This window comes from Carex rostrata, chromosome 11 (assembly GCF_964058835.1).
Source record: "Carex rostrata chromosome 11, lpCarRost1.2, whole genome shotgun sequence".
NCBI classification, from domain to species: domain Eukaryota; kingdom Viridiplantae; phylum Streptophyta; class Magnoliopsida; order Poales; family Cyperaceae; genus Carex; species Carex rostrata.
In genome coordinates this window covers 2,724,976-2,746,572 of record NC_135928.1, presented here as the reverse complement: position 1 = coordinate 2,746,572, position 21,597 = coordinate 2,724,976, and the positions used below count along the sequence as shown (strand labels likewise).

Here is a 21,597-nt window from a genome sequence, read left to right as displayed (position 1 = left end):
ATAAAATTATGTTAGAGGTGAAGGGTACAGGAGATGAAATATTTAATCTTGTATCATTGTAATCAATAAAATTGATTTTCCTTCCAATTTGAGGTGTAGCGAATGAAAATAAATTTTATTGTAACTATTTTAGAAAATATAACATAAATGTCTAACCCTATATCTTACGTATATAATTCTCATATAAGTTTTTTTTATCACAATCCTACAACAATCACCAAATTTTTCATTAACCTTCTAAATATTAATCAATCAAACAAAAAATAAAACAGAAAAAAAAATTAAATTTATTTTTTCTCATAATCATCTAAACACAAAGAAATTAAATATATTAATCTTCCTTTCTATTTCATATCATTCCCTTCTATTTTTCATCTCTCCTTCGTTCCTCTACTCTTCATCCAAACAGGATGCTAAAGTCTAAAAATATTTGTTCCTCTGCGTTGGTGCTAGAAACCGGATAGGCGATTGGTTGCTTGGGGCAGGGACTGGAACTTGTGGTGGGGCGGTGTGGTACCTCAGATGCCGACAGACTACGCAATAAATCAGATACAACATTTTAGTTCTGTTTGCTTTATTAAAAAAGATAAGATGAGGATTTGATTGAGGACCACTTGTGAGCCTGTTCTCACGTCAAGTTGTTTGTCTAGCTAGTAATTTGCAATGTTCCGCTAATTGGATTCCGGGAATAAATTCCGGTACCGATTGTACCAGCTGTTCATATCGGTGCATTATACTCGAAGAATGCTTTAGATATGCACATGAGCTGGGCTGCTAATGAGTCGAGCCAGCTCGCGAATCAATGAGTTGAGTGGCTCAATATTTCATAACGAATCGGACTCAAAACTAAAAAATGCCCTAACTCAACTTGGCTTACTTTTGAAAGAAAAAAGCTCAGCTCGTGAGCCGGCTCATATTACATGTTAAAAAAATGATCATTTAATTATTTTAAAGAAATAATTGAAGTGGGATAGAGATATTCTTGTGACTTTAAATTACATGTTGAAAATTTTTGATTATTTTTTAAAGAAATGATCTAAAGAAATTTGAAAAAAATATCATTTTTTTAAATAATTTCAAAATGCCGGCTTATATTACATGTTGAAAACTTTGAAATTTGAAATCCGAAAATTTTGAAATTTGAAAAATTTGAAATCTGAAAAGATTTTAAATCAGAAAAAAAATCTGAAATATGAAAAAATTTGACATATGAAAATTTTGAAATATGAAAAATTTTGAAATCTGAAAATTTTGAAAAAAGGAAAAATTCGAAATCTGAAAAAAATTTGAAATCTGAATAATTTGAAATCTGAATAAATTTGAAATCTGAAAAATTTTGAAATCTGAAAATTTTGAAATCTGAAAAAAATTTGAAATCTGAAAAAATTCAAATCTGAAAAAAATTTTAAATTTGGAAAAATTTTAAATTTCTGAAAAATTTGAAATCTGAAAAATTTTGAAATCTGAAAAATTTTTTAATCCGAAAAATTTGAAATCTGAAAAATTAGAAATCTGAAAAAATTTGAAATTTCAAAATTTTTCAAATTTTTCAGATTTCGAATTTTTCCTTTTTCAAATTTTAATGTTTCTCAACATGTAATATAAGTTGGCATTTTGAAATTATTTTAAAGAAATGATTGTTTTTTCAAATTTCTTTAGATCATTTTTTTAAAAAATAATTTAAGTTTTTCAACATGTAATTTAAAGTCACAGGAATATCTCTATTCTATTTCGATCATTTCTTTAAAATAGTTAAATGATCATTTTTTCAACATGTAATATGAGCCGGCTCGCGGGCTCATGAGCCGAGTCGAGCCGAGTACTTACATGAGCCGAGCTTTTTTCTATTAAAAGTGAGCTGAATTAGAGCCGAATTATTTTGCTTCTCTCATTGAGCTGAGCCAAGTTTGAGCCGAATCTTAATCATTAGCAGCCTACATGAGCACATCGAGCGTATAGCATTTAAGAACAATATTTTTCCGAGTTCATAACTAGTTTGCTATGTGACTCTGTGTGAAGGTAAATAATTGAATATTGAAGAGAATAGATTCAGAGGAAAATGTATTTATTTCTAGTGCAATTCAATTCTGTATTAATTCAAACAATTTATCTCCACCGCTTTTTTATTTCTTTATTTGGCAGCCAGCCCGCTTTTATAATTATTTCGTTTATTAGAAGAATTCATTCAAAAATTCAAAAGAATCTTTAGAGCGTGCTCCACACAAAAATAAATAAAGAGTGGAGAGAGCAAGCGAGTTGGATTTTTATATGAGTCAACTGGAAATCAGGTTGAATAATTTTCATGAACTATTTAAATTTTGAAATTATAAAAATACGAGTGTGAAGTAAATATGTTATTTATTTTAAGCACAATAGCCCAAATCTAGTAGTATATTAATCATTTGATTTTAATGTGCCTGCTGCCCTGCTACTGATATTGACCTAAGATAATGCTTTATTAAATTTAATTATTTTAAGTTCTAATACATTTAAGAAAATATTCTGATTCCAGTTGGCACCCTTAGTAATACGCCATGTTGTTTACTTCACATGGTCCATCCACGTCAGCATTAGAGAATCAAGGAAATGTTTAAAATCGTGGTTCATGTCGTGCCACGAGGATACATCATTCCTTACCGCAAATCTTTCTGACCTTGAACATTAATTTATTATTTATCTTTTATAAAGATATATTTTTCCATCTATGCAGACTGTTCGATGTTTGCTTTTGTGATATATATTTTTTTAAGAAATGCTTTTGTAATTTTATTTGTCAATAAAAGAACGCAGCGGTGCCAATTGGGGTTGCTTTATTGGTTGGCTATTTTATTAATTAAAGAGAAATATTTTATCTACCCGAATTTTCCATCTCCAAATTTTTCTCGTGGCATAAAAATCTTTGAACCTTGTTTTTTTTGGGGCAACCTATTCCCATCAATCCTTTTATTTTTTCTATTCATTTCTATTATTCTTTCTTTTATGATCTCTCAATGTACCGTGCTCACGAATTTTGATAACTAAAAGGGGTTAACCAATATGATTTTTTAATGAAAGAAACTTGTACAAATTTCATTTTATAAAAGATTCATCATTTTCAGAGCATTAAATTTATATGCTCAAATTATTAATGACACGTGAATATTTATATCAGTATCCTGACGAGCATGAAGCAAACACTTTCTTAATTTTAATTAGCAAATCTCTTGAATTATCTACCAATTCGATAACTCACTAGAAATAAATAAGATTCCATCTATGCACATAGAGGACAGTTCAAATACCTCCATTTTTTGCATCTTCATTGTATCTCCATTTTTAAGAACTTTAATAACTCAAAATTTAAAACTTAAAGGTCAAACTAAAACTGTTGAATATGATCTATCAAGAGCTTTTAATTTTATTTTAGGTCAAACTTAAAGGTCAAACTCAGAATTTTTTGCGTCTTCATTATGCATGTGTAAAAAATTATGACATTTCAATTTTATTTTAGTTGTCATCAAGAGCTTGTAAAAACATACTTATCTGGATAATTTATACATGTTGATTTTTCAAATGATTGATTCACATGAAAACAAAATTGAAATGTGATATTTTTTTATAAACACATAGAGAAAATAACATAGATCACATCTAACGATTTATAATTATAATTTTAATTTATTAACATTTTAAGAATAAAAGCATAATAAAAATACAAAAAATAGAGACATTTGAACCCTTCCCATATATATATTAGAAATAGCATCAGTTGTCTACATATCTTCACCATCTTTTACTTTCTTCGGTGGTCTTTATCAGCCCTCTTATCTTGTCTTCATTAATTTCTGTATTTTTATTTCTTTAATATTATTTTGCTAATCCAGTAGAAGTTGGAATGACAAGAAAAGGCGGCAATGGGACCCTCAATGCAAGTAGCAAGTAATTTAGGCTACAAAGATTTCAAGGCGAGAACAAATAGCTAACCATGAAAATTAAGGAAAGGAAAAGAGAGAGATAATTAAGACTGAGAGAGAACGAAAAGAAAGCGAGAGAGAAACACAGCCATTTATTCATATGTTCAAAACCGTGCCTTGATTAATTCCCTGGTTTCACATAGGAGGTTTTAGACTACGCCAACGGTTTCTTTCCTCCGATCGCCATCTCTCAATTTATTGTTTCTTCAATAAATTTATAACCACGTACTGGTGTTATATAATCAGTTATAAATTATACCTACTCTAATCTAACCAAACAAAGATAGAGATAGAGATAGTCGATTAAGGGAACGATCAATGGGAGACGGTAAAGTGCGAGAAGGTAGCCGCAAATGTGCGTTGTGCGAAGGCGAGGCACGGATGTATTGCAAGTCTGACGATGCGATGCTGTGCTGGGACTGTGATGCAAGTGTGCATGGCGCTAACTTCTTGGTGGCACGGCACACACGTGCCTTGCTCTGTCGCTCGTGCCGGAATCCTACTACGTGGAAAGCTTCCGGGTCCCGACTCACCCCTACCATTTCTCTCTGCTCGCATTGTTGCTTTGGTGGTGATAATCATGGTGGTCTTTTCGAAGGAGAGAGTCAATCATTGGAAGATGAAGAGGAGGATGAGGAGATTGAACATGAAAACAAAGAAGAAGAAGAGGGAGAAGAAGAGGGTGATAATCAGGTGGTTCCACGGGGGATGCCGGTTGCTGCCACAATTGATCCACCGGTAGCAAGTTCATCAAGTAATGATGGGTCGACACAGAAGCGGGTACGAAATGACCCGAATGAGCAGTCATCATCCTCAGAAAAGGTCAATTACTACTTTAATTTTGTTTTGAATAAATACAGATTTTATTGGCAGGAATAGTTGCTATGTGTGTGGATTAGAAAAGATCAGTACTTATTAAAACAAGAAACACAATTAAAGTAATGGGATCTCAAGAAACAAAATGAACACCAATTGGGAAATGTGACTAACTGGTACTGGTATTGCAACTTTCTGTTTCAGGATGATGAGGCCGAGGCGACATCAATGCCGATACAGCAGATGGAATGTGACAGAATCAATAGAATTGTAGGAGGGGTACTCGACAAGGGGGTATCAAAAACCAGAAGGCATTTTAGATTGAGAAGGGAAAGGAAGAGATCAACTGCATTGTCACACACATCCGTGTCTGCTGCTGGAAGTCGACAAAAACCGACATTTTTGCCAACTGCTGTTGCTGGTGAACAGTCCATGTTGTGTTCTTCTGCCCGGCGGTCTATTTCGCCTCCTAAGTGAGCTCACCTACTTTTTTTTGTTTTTCTTTATAATTTCCTTTTAAATGTTGTGTCCGGATGGTATGACTAATGACTAATTAAATCTAAAACGAATGCATTGGATTAACTTGTTGACTCAGTACAAAAATGATTTTTAGATAACGTCAGCGAATCGATTTAAAAATGAACGGTATTAAATCGTATAATTTGGAATAAAAGCAGATACGCGGGTACGTATAAGAATATTTTGCTTTGTTGCTTCTTGGGAAAAAGTTAGCTTTGTTTAGGGCGTGTTCGGCTGACAAATGGGAATGGGCACGGGCACGGGAATTGAACTGAAAATCACTGTTCCTGTGGGAACTGAATTTTTTTTTTCCCATGTGAATAGTGATTCGGCCGAACACGCCCTTAATAAACATGATTAACATATGGTTAACCTAACCATGACTGGATGATTGAAAATTGGAAATAATTTCATTCTATCAAAGGAAAATATGATATATATATTTTTTTAAGTGGGATCACTTGAGAATTCTTTATTTTGACAATAATGACAATTTTTAGAAGGAAAAGTTTCTTTGAAATGCAACATTATAGGCCGAAATTTTTATTAATACCAAAATTAATAATTAATTTCAAAAACTACCACCTTTGCACTAGAATTCGAAACTTGCCCAAACTGGTATTTTTTTTTCCGATTTCTAGCTAACTTTCTGAAAATAAAGTTCCCGGTTTTTAGCCGGTCAAAACCAGTAAAAAATAACCGGTGATAAAATTGCCGGTTTTTAAGGTTTTTTTTTTACAAATCAGAAAATGCTATAATTTATTTATTTTTCATATTGAAATATTAGAAATATTTAATATATTTCTTTGAAAATGGATGAAATACTATATAACTTGATTTATTAGAAAGACTGCGATAAATAACTTGGATCAATATTTTTCAGGTTGAATTTTTCACGGCTATAAGAAAAATTAATATATTTTTGTGTTATAGGAAAAAAATAAAAATACTTGGATTCTGAGTTATTGATCCCGGTTCAAAAATCACTTCTAGGTAAATACAAAAAATATTGTGAATCTTCTATTTTTTTAAAAATAAAAAAAGTCTTTACAAATTGGATATTAAATAACTTAAAAGTTTTTTTTTTCAAAAATAGAAGAATCATAATATTTTCTGTATTTATCTAGAAGTGACTTTTGAATCGGGATCAATAACTCAGATTCAAAATATTTTTTTTTCCAATAACACAGAAAAAATATTTTAATTTTTCTTATTGCTGTGAAAAATCCGACCTGAAAAATGTTGATCTGGGTTATTTGTCCCAGTCTTTCTAATAATTATATAGTATTTCATCTATTTTCAAAGAAATATATTAAATATTTCTAATATTTCAACACAAAAAATAATAACATTTTCTGTTTTGTAAAAAAAAGCCTTAAAAACCGGCAATTTTATCACCGGTGTTAGAATCCGGTTATTCTTTTACTGGCTTCAAATCGGGAATTTTATTTTCGGGAAGTTAGCTAGAAATCAGGAAAAAATAACCGGTTTGGGCAGATTTGGAATTCCAACTCAAGGGGGATAGTTTTTAAAATTAATTATTAATTTTGGATATTAATAAATTTTTTGGCATTATAGGCATGATTTGTATTATCTAATATGATGTCTATAAAAATGATGAGATTTGATGTTATGTTTTACCATACATCAAGGGACTTAAAAATTTGAACTGACTAAAATTAACGTTTCTTCACAGCTTCAAACAATACTTAAATTGTATAAAAATTGGTTATTACAATATCCATATACCAAATAATGTACCTATAAATTTACTTTCAATTTTATATAATCTTTAAAAAAAAAATATTGTCAAAGTTGTCAAGGTTGTCATCATGAAGTCATCTCTCTTTTTTATTGTTAATTTTAGTAAAAAATGAAAATCGCTTTGATTAACATTGAAAATTTCTGTCCTGTAGGTTCATTCCTTGCTGAGAGAGAAAATCAAGAGGATAACTGAGCTATGAGACATGCAAAGATGTGTACATTTGTACAAGAGGCTTTTGATTTGATTTAATTTGGGTGGATTCACATCTGATTCTGGTCGAATTACCTGGGACCAACCTAATTAATTATGTTGGAACAAATGATTTTCTTGCAATTTTGTAGACAGTAATGCTGCTGCTGATTAATGATTTGCACCTGCTCCGCGTTAGCCAACCAAATATTATCAGATGTATTATACCATGCGGGTCATGTCTCAATGATAAGCGTCCCTAGATTTTACAAAATAGAGAAATTATTCTAAATATTCAATTTTTGCGAGGACTATTTCCGCCTCTAATTAATAAAGTGCTTACATCGCTGAAAGCGAAAATGAAAGAGCCAATGTATATTTAGTAATTAAAAATAAAATACGACGCGGATGCTCTAAGCGCCTCTAAATTTATAAATGAGTAGAAGACCAATGATGGATTTGTAATTTTGTGGAAAAAAATATGCGGGAAGAGGGAGAAAATTCAACAAATGTGAGAGCCATCAGAGCGTATTCTGTAATTGGTTCAGGGTAGGCAAAAAATAAAAATGAAAATGAAGAGGAGAAATTAGAGCAGGCAAAAGACAATAAGAAAATAAGAGAAACTGACCTATTCCGCAAAGAGAGAGACGATTAAGGAAGACTCTGAACTCTAATATTTTCAAAAACAGACACAAAAAAATCATAAATTTAACAAATAAAAAAAAATTAAACAAATCATTTATCATTCAAAAAATTAATCAAATTCAAAAATCATTTAAAAAGATGTTGAAAGTGATTTTACTCATATTGAACGAATGTTATTCAAAATTGAAATGCTTTGACCTGTGTGTTCTATACCGTTCGAATTTAGCAGCGCACAAATGAACCTGTTTCATTGACCTCTGTGTTCTATACCGTGTAAATTTATACTCATCTAATTTTATGTTCAGAGAACCATCATAAAATACAATAACAAGAATTTGTTACATAAACGCATTTTATTCGGTGCATGATAAAAGTAGTAAAGCACATCAAAACAAGAAACCAACAAGGTGGTTTAGTGAACCTACAAAATCAAGATGATGCAACAATAAGACATTAACTTAAAGATCAAACATACGGTAATTTAGCACTCAGTCACTTCACAATACGCTCAATTACATGTCGAAACCAGGATTTCTACTTCTTTCTCTTAGCCACTCAAGCTTGTTTTCACCTAATGTTGGAAAACAGAAAAAACAAGAGAAGGTTAGCTTCTTGTTTTGACCTACTGGAATATATCAATCCATTTCCCTGAAAAGAAAGAAATCAAAACATCATAACCTACAACACAAGTCTGAATCTTTAGAAGAACAAGGAAATCATCACGAATCCCCCCTCCCCCATTTAAGAAACACACACACACACACACACACAAACAAACCAAAAAGAAAGAAAAATAAAAACATCTATTATAGCATCAAACATCTATTCCCTGGGCATCCAATGCAAGTATTATTCTAGCAGCAAACATCTATCATCCCTGGGTATCCGATGCTAATATTATACCAACAAAAATAAATCTATGGATGGGTGTTCAAAATTCAAATTTGGAATGTTTGATCTTGTGCCGACAGCCTAGATGGCTAGATAGTTGCAGTGTATAATAGAAACCCAACAAATTGATGAGCAAGCAATCAATGATAGTATTGAAACTTAAATACAAGTTACGGTTACAAAGAAAGTGTAGAGTACCACGAAATGAGATGAGCAGAACAAACAAGCTTCCAGTCAATCATCTGCCATGATTACAAAATAAAAATGCAGTGATCAATTAGAACATAAAACAATTCATAAACATTCAATTTTAAAAACTAATCATACAAACTAGTTTCTTCCCTGATCTGATTTAATCAATGCCATTCAATTTATAATAGGGGTGGCTTCTTATCTGATCTGGGCCTTCCATATTTAATCAGGCAGAAGAGAGGGAAGAGTGCCACAATAGTCTTATCAGAATTCAGAACTATGGTAGAAGAAGTAATATTATGTACGGGGAATAACACTAGGATTAATTACTATTTCAATACATATCAAGGATACAACACATTACTGGAAACAATCCAAATTGTTTTGTTTCCTTAAAAGGTACTTAAAAAACTGCAACTCCAATTATGTTTCAATTTCTATAGATAGCAAAATGTAATATACTTTTTAAGTTCCAATTAGGAAAACAAACATCTATTTAGACTGACGCTGAAATGCTTCATAAAATTTTCAGTCTCTCTTTCATTATAGAGTCAATAATTTCATTATATTCCTAAAAACACTAACAAAATTGTTTCAGTTCTAAGTGATTGAATATATAAAAACAAACCTTGTTGACAATCACAACAATGCTGATCAAAATTTAAAATTTAAATTGCAGATAATTGAAAACCAGTTAATCATCAACAAAACAATTTGAAAATTGAGCAATACAATTTTAATATACTTTTGAACGGCTATTAAACATTTTCAGATTGCATCAAAATTGATACATGTATTTTCATATTTGATGAATTGGTTATCTTTTGTCAAAATAGGCCATTTGTCAAAGTTGCTGTCATATACCCCTTACCATGCTGTATATACATTATCACACATTTCAATGTCAAAAACCAGTTAAAAGTTGTAGAGGTTAGATTTTGAAACCAAACAGTTCATCCTTTTGTTACACAATCAACCAATTGTTTTGTTAGGAAAAAACTATTCTCATGAGTAATCAAGCCATAAAAAATTAGTTTCCAGCTTATATGATGACTAATGGTAACACAAACGTCGATGTCTAAATTACAAACTCAATTTGACTTGCATTCGATCATGTTGATAATATCTCCATCATTATTTAGGATTAGATAAAATAAAAGGCAAAAAGACCAGACCTTTCTTAATATCAGACATGGCACCAGCAGGAGGGGTTGAATCAGACTGAGAAACCGTGGCTGGAGCTGCCATACCGGTAACAGCATCATCAGGGTAACGCACGACCACAACAGGACACACACAGTGATGCACACAATAATCACTCACACTTCCCAATCTACCCTTTGCATTCTTTCTAGAAGCACCAAAGCCCCTACTCCCCATGATCACGGCGTTGGGCCCCAGGCGCTCAATCTCGAGGCACAATCTCTCCTTCATGTCGTGATCCTTGACTACGTGAATTTTGAACGGGATATTCGCATCAACCAGGGGTTGCGCCAGCTCCTGCGCCTTTGTGGCGGTGAAGGCGTCAAAATCCTCCTCCCGTTTTAGCTGGACTTCCTCCGACGATCCCTCTTGGTCAGAGATGGAGGTGGAGCCCCAATCGGCGCCGTACAGGACTGAGGTGGGGCGCACATGTAAGAGGATCACGGAGTCGCCGGGGCGGAGGTAGTTATCCACAGCCCAGCGAAGTGCATACGCGCTCTCGTCGCTCAGATCAACCGCGATTCCGATCCGACGGTTTGCGGTAGAGGTGGCAGAGGGGTTAGGATCCATTGGAGGAATTAGTGTTTGTAGTACGAGATCGAACAAAGACGATAGAGACTGAGAAAGATTGAGAGCAGGGTTGAAGAAAGAGGAGGTAAGATTGCTTGTTGAATTGGAAAATGCTATGGAATGTACTAGAAATGGAATGAAATAGGATTGAAGGAATTTCGGATTAGGATAAACCCAAAAATAAAATAAAACGGAAATCAGTATACACTCGGTTTCTCAACTTCAATCCTCTCAAAAGGTCCAAAATTGATCGAACGTTTTCTGTTCAATTTGACCGGACTACCGGAGGTCTCTGGCCAACATGACCCGCGTCAGATTTTGTGGATGAATCGTATCGGACTGTTAAAGATGAGAAGTACGGACCAGATGTGTGCCTACAGTTGGAGAGCATCCAAGATATCTATCCAGAAAGTCGTCGATTATATTTCATATTACGGGTCTTTTGCACGGATCACCCTGTAAAATCATTATTAATAAGTTGATGTGTTTAGGGCGTGTTCGGCAGACGCATTCCCGCTGGGAATGGATGGAATTTGAGGTGATTCCCAATTTAATTTCTGCAAGCTGTTCGGATGCTCAAATTTTTTGTAATATTTCCCAAAATAATTCCTACAACGAATCCCAACTCAGTGCAAATTTCTCAAAATCAAAACCCGCAGTCTGAGTTAATTTTTGTTTTCCCATTCTCTCTCTCTCCTCTCTTCTTCTCACGTGGTGGGTCATTCTTTGTTTTTTTTTAATATTTTGAAAGGTTGCAGCTGCCTATGCCAACCACGTGGCCTTCTATTTAATTTAATTAATTATCATTTCAAGCATCTATTGTCTGTCATCCAAAGAGGTATCATGTAACCATCTATTGTTATATATATTATTAGTTGTGGGACTAAATAAAATATTGAGATCCCGACTACTACTACTTTTTTCATAAATTATACTAAAATTTTAAAAAATCCGGCTAATATCAACATGATTTTCATATTAAATGAGAAATTTAAAATAGATGTGTGACTACTACAAATAAAAGTTTATCTTTTGTAAATGTTTTTAATTGTTGTTTTCTTATTTTTTAATTTATTTATAAATATTTTCTTATTTTATTTGTACCATTCTAATAATATTTTTTATTAGAAATGGTTCATCTTTTTAATATTATTATTTAATCAATTTTATTTAATTTCATTAATATAAATTTTAAAAAAATTATGTTTACCAAATGTTACAATTTACAATCCATTAAAATATTAAATTTATAATATATTATTGATCTAAATAAATATTAAATTTATAATATATTATTGGTCTAAATAAATATTAAATTTATAATATATTATTGGTCTAAATAAATAGATGGTGACATGACAGTTTTTTTTCATTATAATTTTATATTTAATTACTTTTTATATTAAGCTAACTTAACTTAATTGATTAAAATCAATACACAACAGAACGCTATACTATTCGAAAACAATAATTAAATAAAAATTATTTATAACTAAACTAAACTAAAACAATTAAATAAATATACATATTTCAAAATAAATAAAGATTTCCCACAATTAATCCCATGATACAAACGAACACTCATTTTCTCACATTCCCATAATTAATTCCATGCATTTCATACCCGTGGGTTCCCACTTTTTCAAAAGTGAATTCCCATTCCCATTCCGTAATCCCATGACATCCGAACACGCCCTAAGGGCGTGTTCGGATGTCACGGGATTACGGAATGGGAATAGGAATGGGAATGGGAATTCACTTTTGAAAAAGTGGGAACCCACGGGTACAGAATGCACGGGATTAATTATGGGAATATGAGAAAATGAGTGTTCGTTTGTATCATGGGATTAATTGTGGGAAATCTTTATTTATTTTAAAATATGTATATTTATTTAATTGTTTTAGTTTAGTTTAGTTAATTATTGTTTTTGAATAGTAGAGCGTTGTGTTCTGTATTGATTTTAACCAATTAAGTTAAAATTAGCTTAATATAAAAAAATAATTAAATATAAAATTACAATGAAAAAAAAGTGTCGTGCCACCATCTATTTATTTAGACCAATAATATATTGTAAATTTAATATTTTAATGGGTTGTAAATTGTAACATTTGATAAACATAATTTTTTTAAAATTATATTAATGAAATTAAATAAAATTGATTAAATAAAAACATGTGCAAAAAATAAACATTTATAAACAAACAAACAAACAAACAAACAAGCATTTAAAATATATAATTACAAAAATTAGAAAACAAACAAACATTTAAAATATGTAATTAAAAACATTTACAAAAAAATAAACTATTAAAAACATTTTAAAAAATAAATATTTATAAACAACCAAACATTTAAAAATATGTAATTACAAAAATTAGTTGACAAATAAATATGTAAAATATGAGAAACATAGCAAGCACGTCTAAATTAAGAAGAAAAAAAAAAGCAATCCGGATCATACTTTCATCTTAGTCCCACAATTGGTAATGTGAAAAATCAACAGCTCTTTATATACATGTGAACCCTATAACGCGTGATGGAGAGTCAGGAAGAGAGAGAATGAGTTGAATTCACGTGGAATATAGGCCACGTGGAAAGATGGCATGAATCAGAAGCAATTCACGTGAGGAGAGAGAAGAGTGGGAACAAAAAAATTGAGTCTAACATGATTGTTTTTTTCCCAGAAAAATGAACTGAAATGGGAACCGTGGGAAATAACCTATGGGTTAATTTTGGGAAATAACAAGCCTGCCGAACAGCTGTTGGGAATTTTAATTTTACTTTGCCCGTACCCATCAAATTTCCTGTAGGAATTTGACTGCCGAACACGGCCTAAATGTTTATATATTAAATGTTAGTTTGGTATTTTTTTCCCAACAAAAAAAATTATTCTACACAACACACAATATTTATGTTTTTAGTGATTTACAAATGAATAAACATAATTGTCTTCTTCCCTTCAAACAAAATGAATATTCTCTATTTTTTTTGTTTCTTCATGAAAATAGTTTTTTTTTTTAATAAAGTAACAATAAGGTGAGGACATAGATTATTTTTCTTTTGAGAAAATTAAACTTAAAAAATAAAAATTTTGGGAAAGAAGAATAATTATGTCGATTCATTTTTAAATCATTACGATATAATTAAGTTGATGTATTTTAACCGAATTGATATGTTATTAAATTTGAAGTGTAAATATGAAAGGATTTAAAGAGTTGAAGTATATACAAAATAATTTGAAGAGCTAATGAGTAAAAAATATTAAAGAATTTAAAATGTTAATGGGGAAACATTAAAATTTTGTAAATATTTGATGAATAAATATTAAAGGATTAGAAAATGTTTTATTATTTTTTAAAAGTTAAAAGGACATACGAGATATATTAAAGAGTTGATGGGTAATTTAAAACAGAGGAAAAATTGAGACTTACATATATTTATGTAAATCCTACTTGTCTAAATTATATTAATATTAAAAATTGATAATTAATCTGTTGCTTTTATCTTTTGCTAAATATATATATATATATATATATATATATATATATATATATATATATATATAGGCTGTGGCTAATTTGCTGCCGGCAGCATTTCTACCGGCGGTGCTGCCACTGTTTTTTCTATTTTTTAATGTTCAAACGACAAATCTAAACCGTTAGATGTTTAATCTATATTATAATCTACTTGGAGACCGAATTTTACATTTTTTGGAATTTTTTTACTATATATTAAGCTGGTTTGAAAACCGCTGATTTCAATGCTGCAGAAATTTACTGAAATCAGCGGTTTTCAAACCAGCTTAATATATAGTAAAAAAATTCCAAAAAATGTAAAATTTGGTCTCCAAGTAGATTATAATATAGATTAAACATCTAACGGTTTGGATTTGTTGTTTGGACATCACACGGCTAAATATAGCCCCGGCAGCACCTCTGCCGAAATGCTGCTAGCAGCAATTTAGACAGACCCTATATATATATATATATATATATATATATATATATATATATATACATATATATATATTGTGATTAACTTATACTATACCCAAAAAGCAATTTGTTCATTCACTAAGACAGAAATAAATTCATACACTTGATCATATAATTAATCCATATGTTAACAAAATTAGAAGTTAAATAAATTAGTGTTAAAAATTATTAGAATGTATATTTTAGATTTCTTTCAATACAGATATGTGATTACAAAATAACTAAACTCTTGGACTTATTTTTTAAATTGTTGTTGCCTAACAGCTCGAGTGAAGGCATCTATGTTATCCTATCAAGTCAGACTTGGGCTCAGAAACAACTTGGACTTGGGCTCCTAACACATCCACTTAGGATACCTTTATCTGTTTGATTATCAAGGTTTACTGCATTTTGGATCATAACAAAGGAACCAAATCAGCGACATTTTTCTATAAAAGGAGGAACATGTTTTTTTTTTTTTTCGTTCCAACTGTTCAAATATTTTTTAAAAGTTCATATTTGAATATGAAATACACTGCTTTTTTCTTATCTTCAAAATCTGAACGGTTGAAAATATTTAAACGGTTGGATGAAGATATTAAGCCACCTTGGATGCCTTTTCTCTGCTTGATTGATTGTCAAGATTAATTAATGCATTTTGGACAAGAGCGAGAACTTCTACTGAAGTTGGTCAAACATATAAAAGGTTGCCATCAAGTTCCACTGCTCCTCCCCTAACAGGTCCCCTAATAGTTATAGAGCTTCATGTATATATATCCTGTGGCAATTGCTCAGAGCGCATCGATACCGTACCAGCAAACCAGCAACTTCTGGTAAAAGGACAAGCAAAAGACAAATGTGACACATCCTCCTCGATCTTCAAGTCCACACATGGCACATATAGGATCCCCTTTCTCAATTCAGTCATGTATTATCTTTCCCAACGGTACCGCCCTGTGCAGCAGCTTCCAAATCAACAGTCGGACCTTTGGTATTGGTACCAAATTACCCTTCTTCCAAGTGTATAAATTATGAGTTATGACAAAGACAAAAAAGAATCAAATAATTGGTACCACGCTTCCAGGATGAGCATTAAAAAAGTGGGTATCATTTATTATGAAAACGATAACTCAGTGCCCTTACCCTTATTTAAACTTCAAAGTAGTACAACATTATTTAAATTAACCCTTGTTCTTATTATTTCAGAATAATATATCTTAATTATATTTAAGATAATATTTTTGTGAAATTCGAATAGAGAGTTGAAATCAGGGTTCTAGTTTGTGGATTTGTGCCTGCCGGATGACTTCGATATGATTTGCTTGAGTCTCATATGAAACTCGGAGTTTGGAAATATTAGTATAAAATAATTATTTATTTCAGCAAATTGATAATCTTTGATTTTCTGATTGAAACAGGAATTCCACGAATCAGCTAATTTTCTGGTTGTAATATGACTAATATAATGTTAACCCTTTACAACTTACGTAAATACATTTATAACATCCTCTCCCAAGGGAAAAATATTTTCCAAAAATTTAGCTTTTGTGTGCACATAGTCACATACCTCCAAGGTACGATCAAAATAGTCAAATATATGAATCACAAACCGTACCAAAACGAAAAGAAAAGACAAGAAAAATTGGAAACCACAATAATTACAATCAGATACGAAAATATATATTTCCTTCGTTGACGAGTGACAAACTGACATTCTGACAATTAACAACAACAACAATATTGATTCCCAAGTAAATTCAGCTGCAAATTAAAGCCAAACCAAAAGCAAAGATACATTACAAGCACATCAATAAAAATAAAAAGTGCATACTGTTATACCATAAAAAGATCACAAATTGCTATAATTAAACACGAGGGGATTTTAAGAATCGAAACTATGAACTCCTGGAGAATGCTCTCTGAAGAAAACCAATTGCTCTGGTTCCTCTATCAAAGCTTTAAGCGATCTTGGTATAGGAGGTAGGCTTACTTCCAAAACACCCTCTAAAATTTGCACCACTTGACGCATAGTTGGCCGGTTGTTCTCTTCATCTTGAATGCACCAACAAGCAACTCTACACACTCTCTCAACCTCTTCTAAATTAGGATCTCCATTCAAACCGGGATCAAGTATTGCGAGCATATTTCCTTTGTTTAGTTCTATTGCCGCCAGCAGAGGGAAGTAATCAACATGTTTTCCTTCTAGTTGCTCTGAGTTTCTTCTTCCTGATATGAGTTCCAAAAGAACCATACCATAGCTGTAAACATCTATTTTTGTAGTAATTGGCACCCCAGATATCCACTCTGGAGCGAGATATCCAATTGTTCCTCTTAGAGTGGTCAAAACTCTACTGAATTCTCTCCCAACAAATTTTGCCATGCCAAAATCGGCTACCTTTGGAATAAAGAGTTCATCCAGCAAGATATTCTCAGGCTTAACATCACAATGTATTATGCAATCTCTACAACTATCGTGCAGGTATGACAAGCCCCGCGCTGCTCCGAGCGCAATTTGGAATCTTCTATTCCAATCTAAAAAATTAGAATTTCCTCGGAATAGTTGCATATTTAGTGATCCATTCTCCATGTAATCATAAACTAGTAGCCTTTTGTCCCCCTCACAGCAAAAACCCCTCAAACGAACCAGATTTACATGTTGAACAATGCCAATTGTGTCCACTTCAGTTCGGAATTGTTTTTCCCCTAATTGGAGAACCCCATCCAGCCTTTTCACTGCAACAGAAAAAGAATTTGATAATGTTCCCTTAAACACTGAACCAAAACTACCCCCACCAATCCTTTCGGAAAAATTATTTGTCATTCTTCGCAGATCACCATATCTATATGCGACCAAGCCACTTTCTGATCCACTTGTGGCTAGAACAAACCTTCTCCTTTGGTAGCTCCTGGCCAATAAAAAAATAACTACCGTGCAAGCTAGAAAGCCTATGAGAGATCCAAATATAACACAAATGATCTTCTTTTTCATATGGCTTGGCTTCTTGAACTCAGATGCTGACATACGAAGAAATAGAGTGTCTCCAATGGACCCATCTGTTTCTTGATACAGATCAAGCAAACTATGGTACCAAATTGAGCAAGTATTAGTACTATTATATGCATATGCATTGCAAGAACAATTTTGCAAACATGCTCTTTCACAATCTTTTAAACTAGCATTGTTTAACATATGCGGTTTATCTGGTAGGTTTATGCCTGATATTTCAAAGAATTTATCGTTTTCTTCCTTTGGCAACGAACCATTTGTCAAGTCACATTGCAGGGGAGAATTCCTCTGACAACCTTCACTTGGATCCCCAAGCTTCCAATCTATGGAATTTACCTCTTTAAAACCTTTTAAACAACTGCAATACGGTAAGCTATTTGTATCACAATTCCCAAAAGGACCGCACAGAGCATAGACATCACACTGTGCTTGTGGTTGAGTCCATAAAAGGATCCATTCTTGTGATTCTTCCAGCCATGTCAGCTGCTTTATTTGCCCTGATAAATCTATTACAAACCTTGAAGTTATATTGTCATCCTGCAATGAGTATGTGAAATAGCTCTCATTTTCATTTGAGACATACTCAAAGTTGTACAGATAATTTGAACTCATTTCTGGTACATTACTAAATATTTTTCCAGTCCACTCACCACTTGTCCAATAATATTTCGATCTGTTCCAGGATAGGAGAAATTGACTAGAGCCATTTGGGTCTATCTCGAGTGAAAAGATCCCTTCTGCCGGGTCATCAGAATTCTTCCATGAAAACATGCTTTGTTGACCCAATGCTTTGCTTCTCCCAAGTTTACCGCCAGGCAACCATGTATTGGTCGGGTGATCAATGCTTTGCCATAAGCATGTGACAGTTTGATTGGAACTATAATTTAACACAAGGTTTCCAGTATCTAACAATGTACAAATTGTGAAGTTTGATCTTAGAGAGGTCACATTTGTAGACCAAATATGATTATTGTTATGATCCAAAAGAACCATATTGCCAGTGGATAAAATTCTTAGCTCACTAGTGTTTGGGTCTGAGATTGGTGCATTTCTGTTTGCAATCCAAACAGGAGTGAACTGGGAGACCTTCTTGTACCAAATACCAAGATAGTAATTTGAAGATATTGATTTGTTACCTAACTGGAAGAAACCGAGCTCAAACTTTCCACCTTGAGAGCTTATAGTCTTGTTTCCTGAGAGAGAGTTGTCGAAGGAGATGTAATCAGAAGCAAACGAGATAGAAGGTATGCTAAGGTAGAGGAAGAAAAGAAAGGGAAGAAAGCTGTCAGGTTTTGGAAAAGCCATGGCTAATGAAAGAAAAATGATAAAAAATAATTGTACTGTTTTGGAGTACAGGCAACTTTGTAGGAGGAAAGTGAATTGATAGCAATAATAAATGAGATGTGTATATTTATTGAATGCTTTTCTTTGTATTTTATTGTGACTAATGTGAATTGTTTGGGCTCTGTCACAATCCCATTAATTAAACATTCCTACTTTCTCTGTTGCCTAGAAGCAATGTTCTTCACTAGAGTGGAAAAAACGTGCCGTGCCATGACCAAGTGAACAGTGATTCGTGCCATGATTAAAATGTCAAGGGGTGGTCACGGCACACGAATGGTCATGGCAGGCGAGTCACGCCGTGACTATTCACGTGCCGTGTCCAAACGTAACTAGTCATGTTTTTCACGTTTAACTATTTTTTCATAATTTAAGTTAGTTTCTTCAAGATTCACCATTTGATTAAGACCTAACGGTCCTAATTACACGTGACTCGCATGATTACGTGCCGTGCCGTGACCAAAATGTCAAGGGGTGGTCACGGCACGCAACACGCGAGTCACGGCACGGAACAGTAACATATGCCGTGCAGTGCCGTTCCGTGACGGAGCCGGCTCCACCGTGCCATTTTTCCCACACTATTCTTAACAATCAAAAAAAAAAAGCAATTTTCTTTGCTTTCCACTATTTCTGTCAACATCATGTGGAATTCCACAGACAAAACCAAATTTTCTTATTGTAATTGATCGTAAACTTTTTAAAAAGAAGATATTTTTTTTTACCAATAGCTAAGTACATGCGTCTGTTCTTATCTTGTGACTTCCATTATTGATACCACTTTAGGTATCTTAATGAAATTGACCAATTTCTGCAAATTAGGTAAATATCAGGTAACCAAACAGTAGATTTAGAAATATAATTCTGATGTTTACAAACTTGTAACTCTGTCAAATCAATAGTTTTCCAGTTCAAAAAGAAAGCATAAAATGAACCATTTGAAAAATAAATTTCTATCTATGTTAACTCATCAATAGTATTCCTTAATTTAGAAGAGCATATAAAAACTAGTACCAGGCAACATAGAAATAATTGAGTTGAGAAACCAATTGTTCTGGAACACTGAATTGGTTGTGTCATAATTGTTGACACATGTAGGGTCCTTTGCGTGCTAAACCCCCAAAGCAACAGCTAGTTGTTCCATGGTTGGAGTGCGTCCCATAATATACCTGAGAGGTGCAATAAATAAACGGATCATGGCCCAGATTAATCCCAGCCAGGCCCAACCCAATCCGGTGTCAGGTTAAAAGAACGGTCCAGATTTAATTATTGCACCTCAGGTACCTGGGGGAATCTGAATTTGGAGAAGTGATGCACAACTTTGCCTCCCACAACAGTGATGGGATCTGCAAAATGGTTTTCACACTCTCTACAAGACTACAAGAATTATCCGACAGTTCATACAGCCATTCAAATTAAAAACAATAGATTTAAGATAATTAATGTATGCAATGACATTCAGATCCTTTACCAGTAAATAAATCATAGATTTGGACTTAATGTCCGTGCCTCCATTATTTGTACACAAATGATCAACTAGTCTGTATTCATGCCTTGAAGGATTCATCTTTATGTGTGTCAAATGGCATGCAGCAAGAAAGGATTCAACACCAGTGCCGAACATTACAAACATTCCGACCATTGGAAGGGACATAAGCTAATTTTTTTCCTATTTAGTTTCAATTAAGAATTTACTTCAACATCAACTGTGAAGCTTTTATTTTAAACTGAAAATGGATGAACCAGTAATCACCTGAATAGTACCAATGAAGAAAAATATACAACATTATAACTAGTGGAGACCAATTTGCATGTGCATAGAAAAGTTTAAAATATATATTTTGCATGTGCATTGAAAAGTTTCAAGGAATGCTAAATCGTAAAATAATTTGTATTATAATTTGGAAATTTGGGATCTGGTCAAATTGTAGCCAAAAAGGAGAAACATTGTTTTTGACATGTCACTAACAAAGGGAAAATCAACATAATTTCTTCACTAAGCATTTAAGCAAACTAATTAAATCAACAAATTTCAAGTTTTTAAAGTGGTGATACCTATTGGCCAACACCCCTCTCTACTGAATGGCGTGTCTGTCTGAACAATTACTTCCTCCTCGAATCGAGATACGATGGCGAGTAACACTCATTGCGGTGATGGTCACAATCTTAACCTATAGGGTGAAGATTTTGCACTAATTGCCACGTTGGTTTCCTTTTATTTTTTCTTAGATTTTGTATTTTGGAGGATGATAACAGTACTTGTGCTACAGTATCTGCAGGAGGACCATAGAAAATTAAATGTGAAAATTGCAAAAATTCTACAATTCGATTTTTTTTTCTAAAGTATTAATTTTATATACGTATTTTCCATAATGTTACATATCTCAAACTTTTTGAGTTAGATCTGTTGAATATCCGAACCATTTATTTTTTTTCTACACAAATCTTGAAAGGCACAACAATACTGCACGGCTACGAGGCAGAGAAATTGCAATTGCGGATTTTTATATTAATAGAAAATAAATTAATTAAAT

At 32.6% G+C, this 21,597-nt stretch overlaps 2 protein-coding genes and 1 pseudogene across 5 annotated transcripts; 1 reads left to right on the top strand and 2 right to left on the bottom strand.

Annotated features, from left to right (window-relative positions):
- The first annotated feature begins 3,967 nt into the window (after window positions 1–3,967).
- BBX29 (B-box type zinc finger family protein) lies at window positions 3,968–7,471 on the top strand. Of its 3 annotated transcripts, XM_078311653.1 has the most exons (4): window positions 3,968–4,775; window positions 4,974–5,122; window positions 5,153–5,242; window positions 7,205–7,471. In XM_078311653.1, the coding sequence occupies exons 1-4, from the start codon at window positions 4,272–4,274 to the stop codon at window positions 7,218–7,220; spliced, it is 759 nt and encodes a 252-aa protein (XP_078167779.1). In that variant the 5' UTR covers window positions 3,968–4,271; the 3' UTR covers window positions 7,221–7,471. The 3 variants fall into 3 exon arrangements, with proteins under 3 accessions (XP_078167779.1, XP_078167777.1, XP_078167778.1); XM_078311651.1 differs by having other exon boundaries at window positions 4,974–5,242; XM_078311652.1 differs by having other exon boundaries at window positions 4,974–5,242; window positions 7,395–7,438.
- Window positions 7,472–8,152: 681 nt separating this feature from the next.
- On the bottom strand, window positions 8,153–10,913 carry LOC144561748 (universal stress protein PHOS32-like). Its single transcript, XM_078310837.1, has 3 exons — window positions 10,146–10,913; window positions 8,977–9,020; window positions 8,153–8,458 (listed from the first exon to the last, which is right to left on the bottom strand). Exons 1-2 carry the CDS (start codon window positions 10,741–10,743, stop codon window positions 9,013–9,015), a joined length of 606 nt encoding a protein of 201 aa, XP_078166963.1. The 5' UTR covers window positions 10,744–10,913; the 3' UTR covers window positions 8,153–8,458; window positions 8,977–9,012.
- Window positions 10,914–16,486: 5,573 nt separating this feature from the next.
- LOC144562298 (G-type lectin S-receptor-like serine/threonine-protein kinase At2g19130 pseudogene) lies at window positions 16,487–19,088 on the bottom strand (annotated as a pseudogene). Its single transcript, XR_013514047.1, has one exon. The product of XR_013514047.1 is annotated as a G-type lectin S-receptor-like serine/threonine-protein kinase At2g19130 pseudogene (transcript).
- Window positions 19,089–21,597: the final 2,509 nt, after the last annotated feature.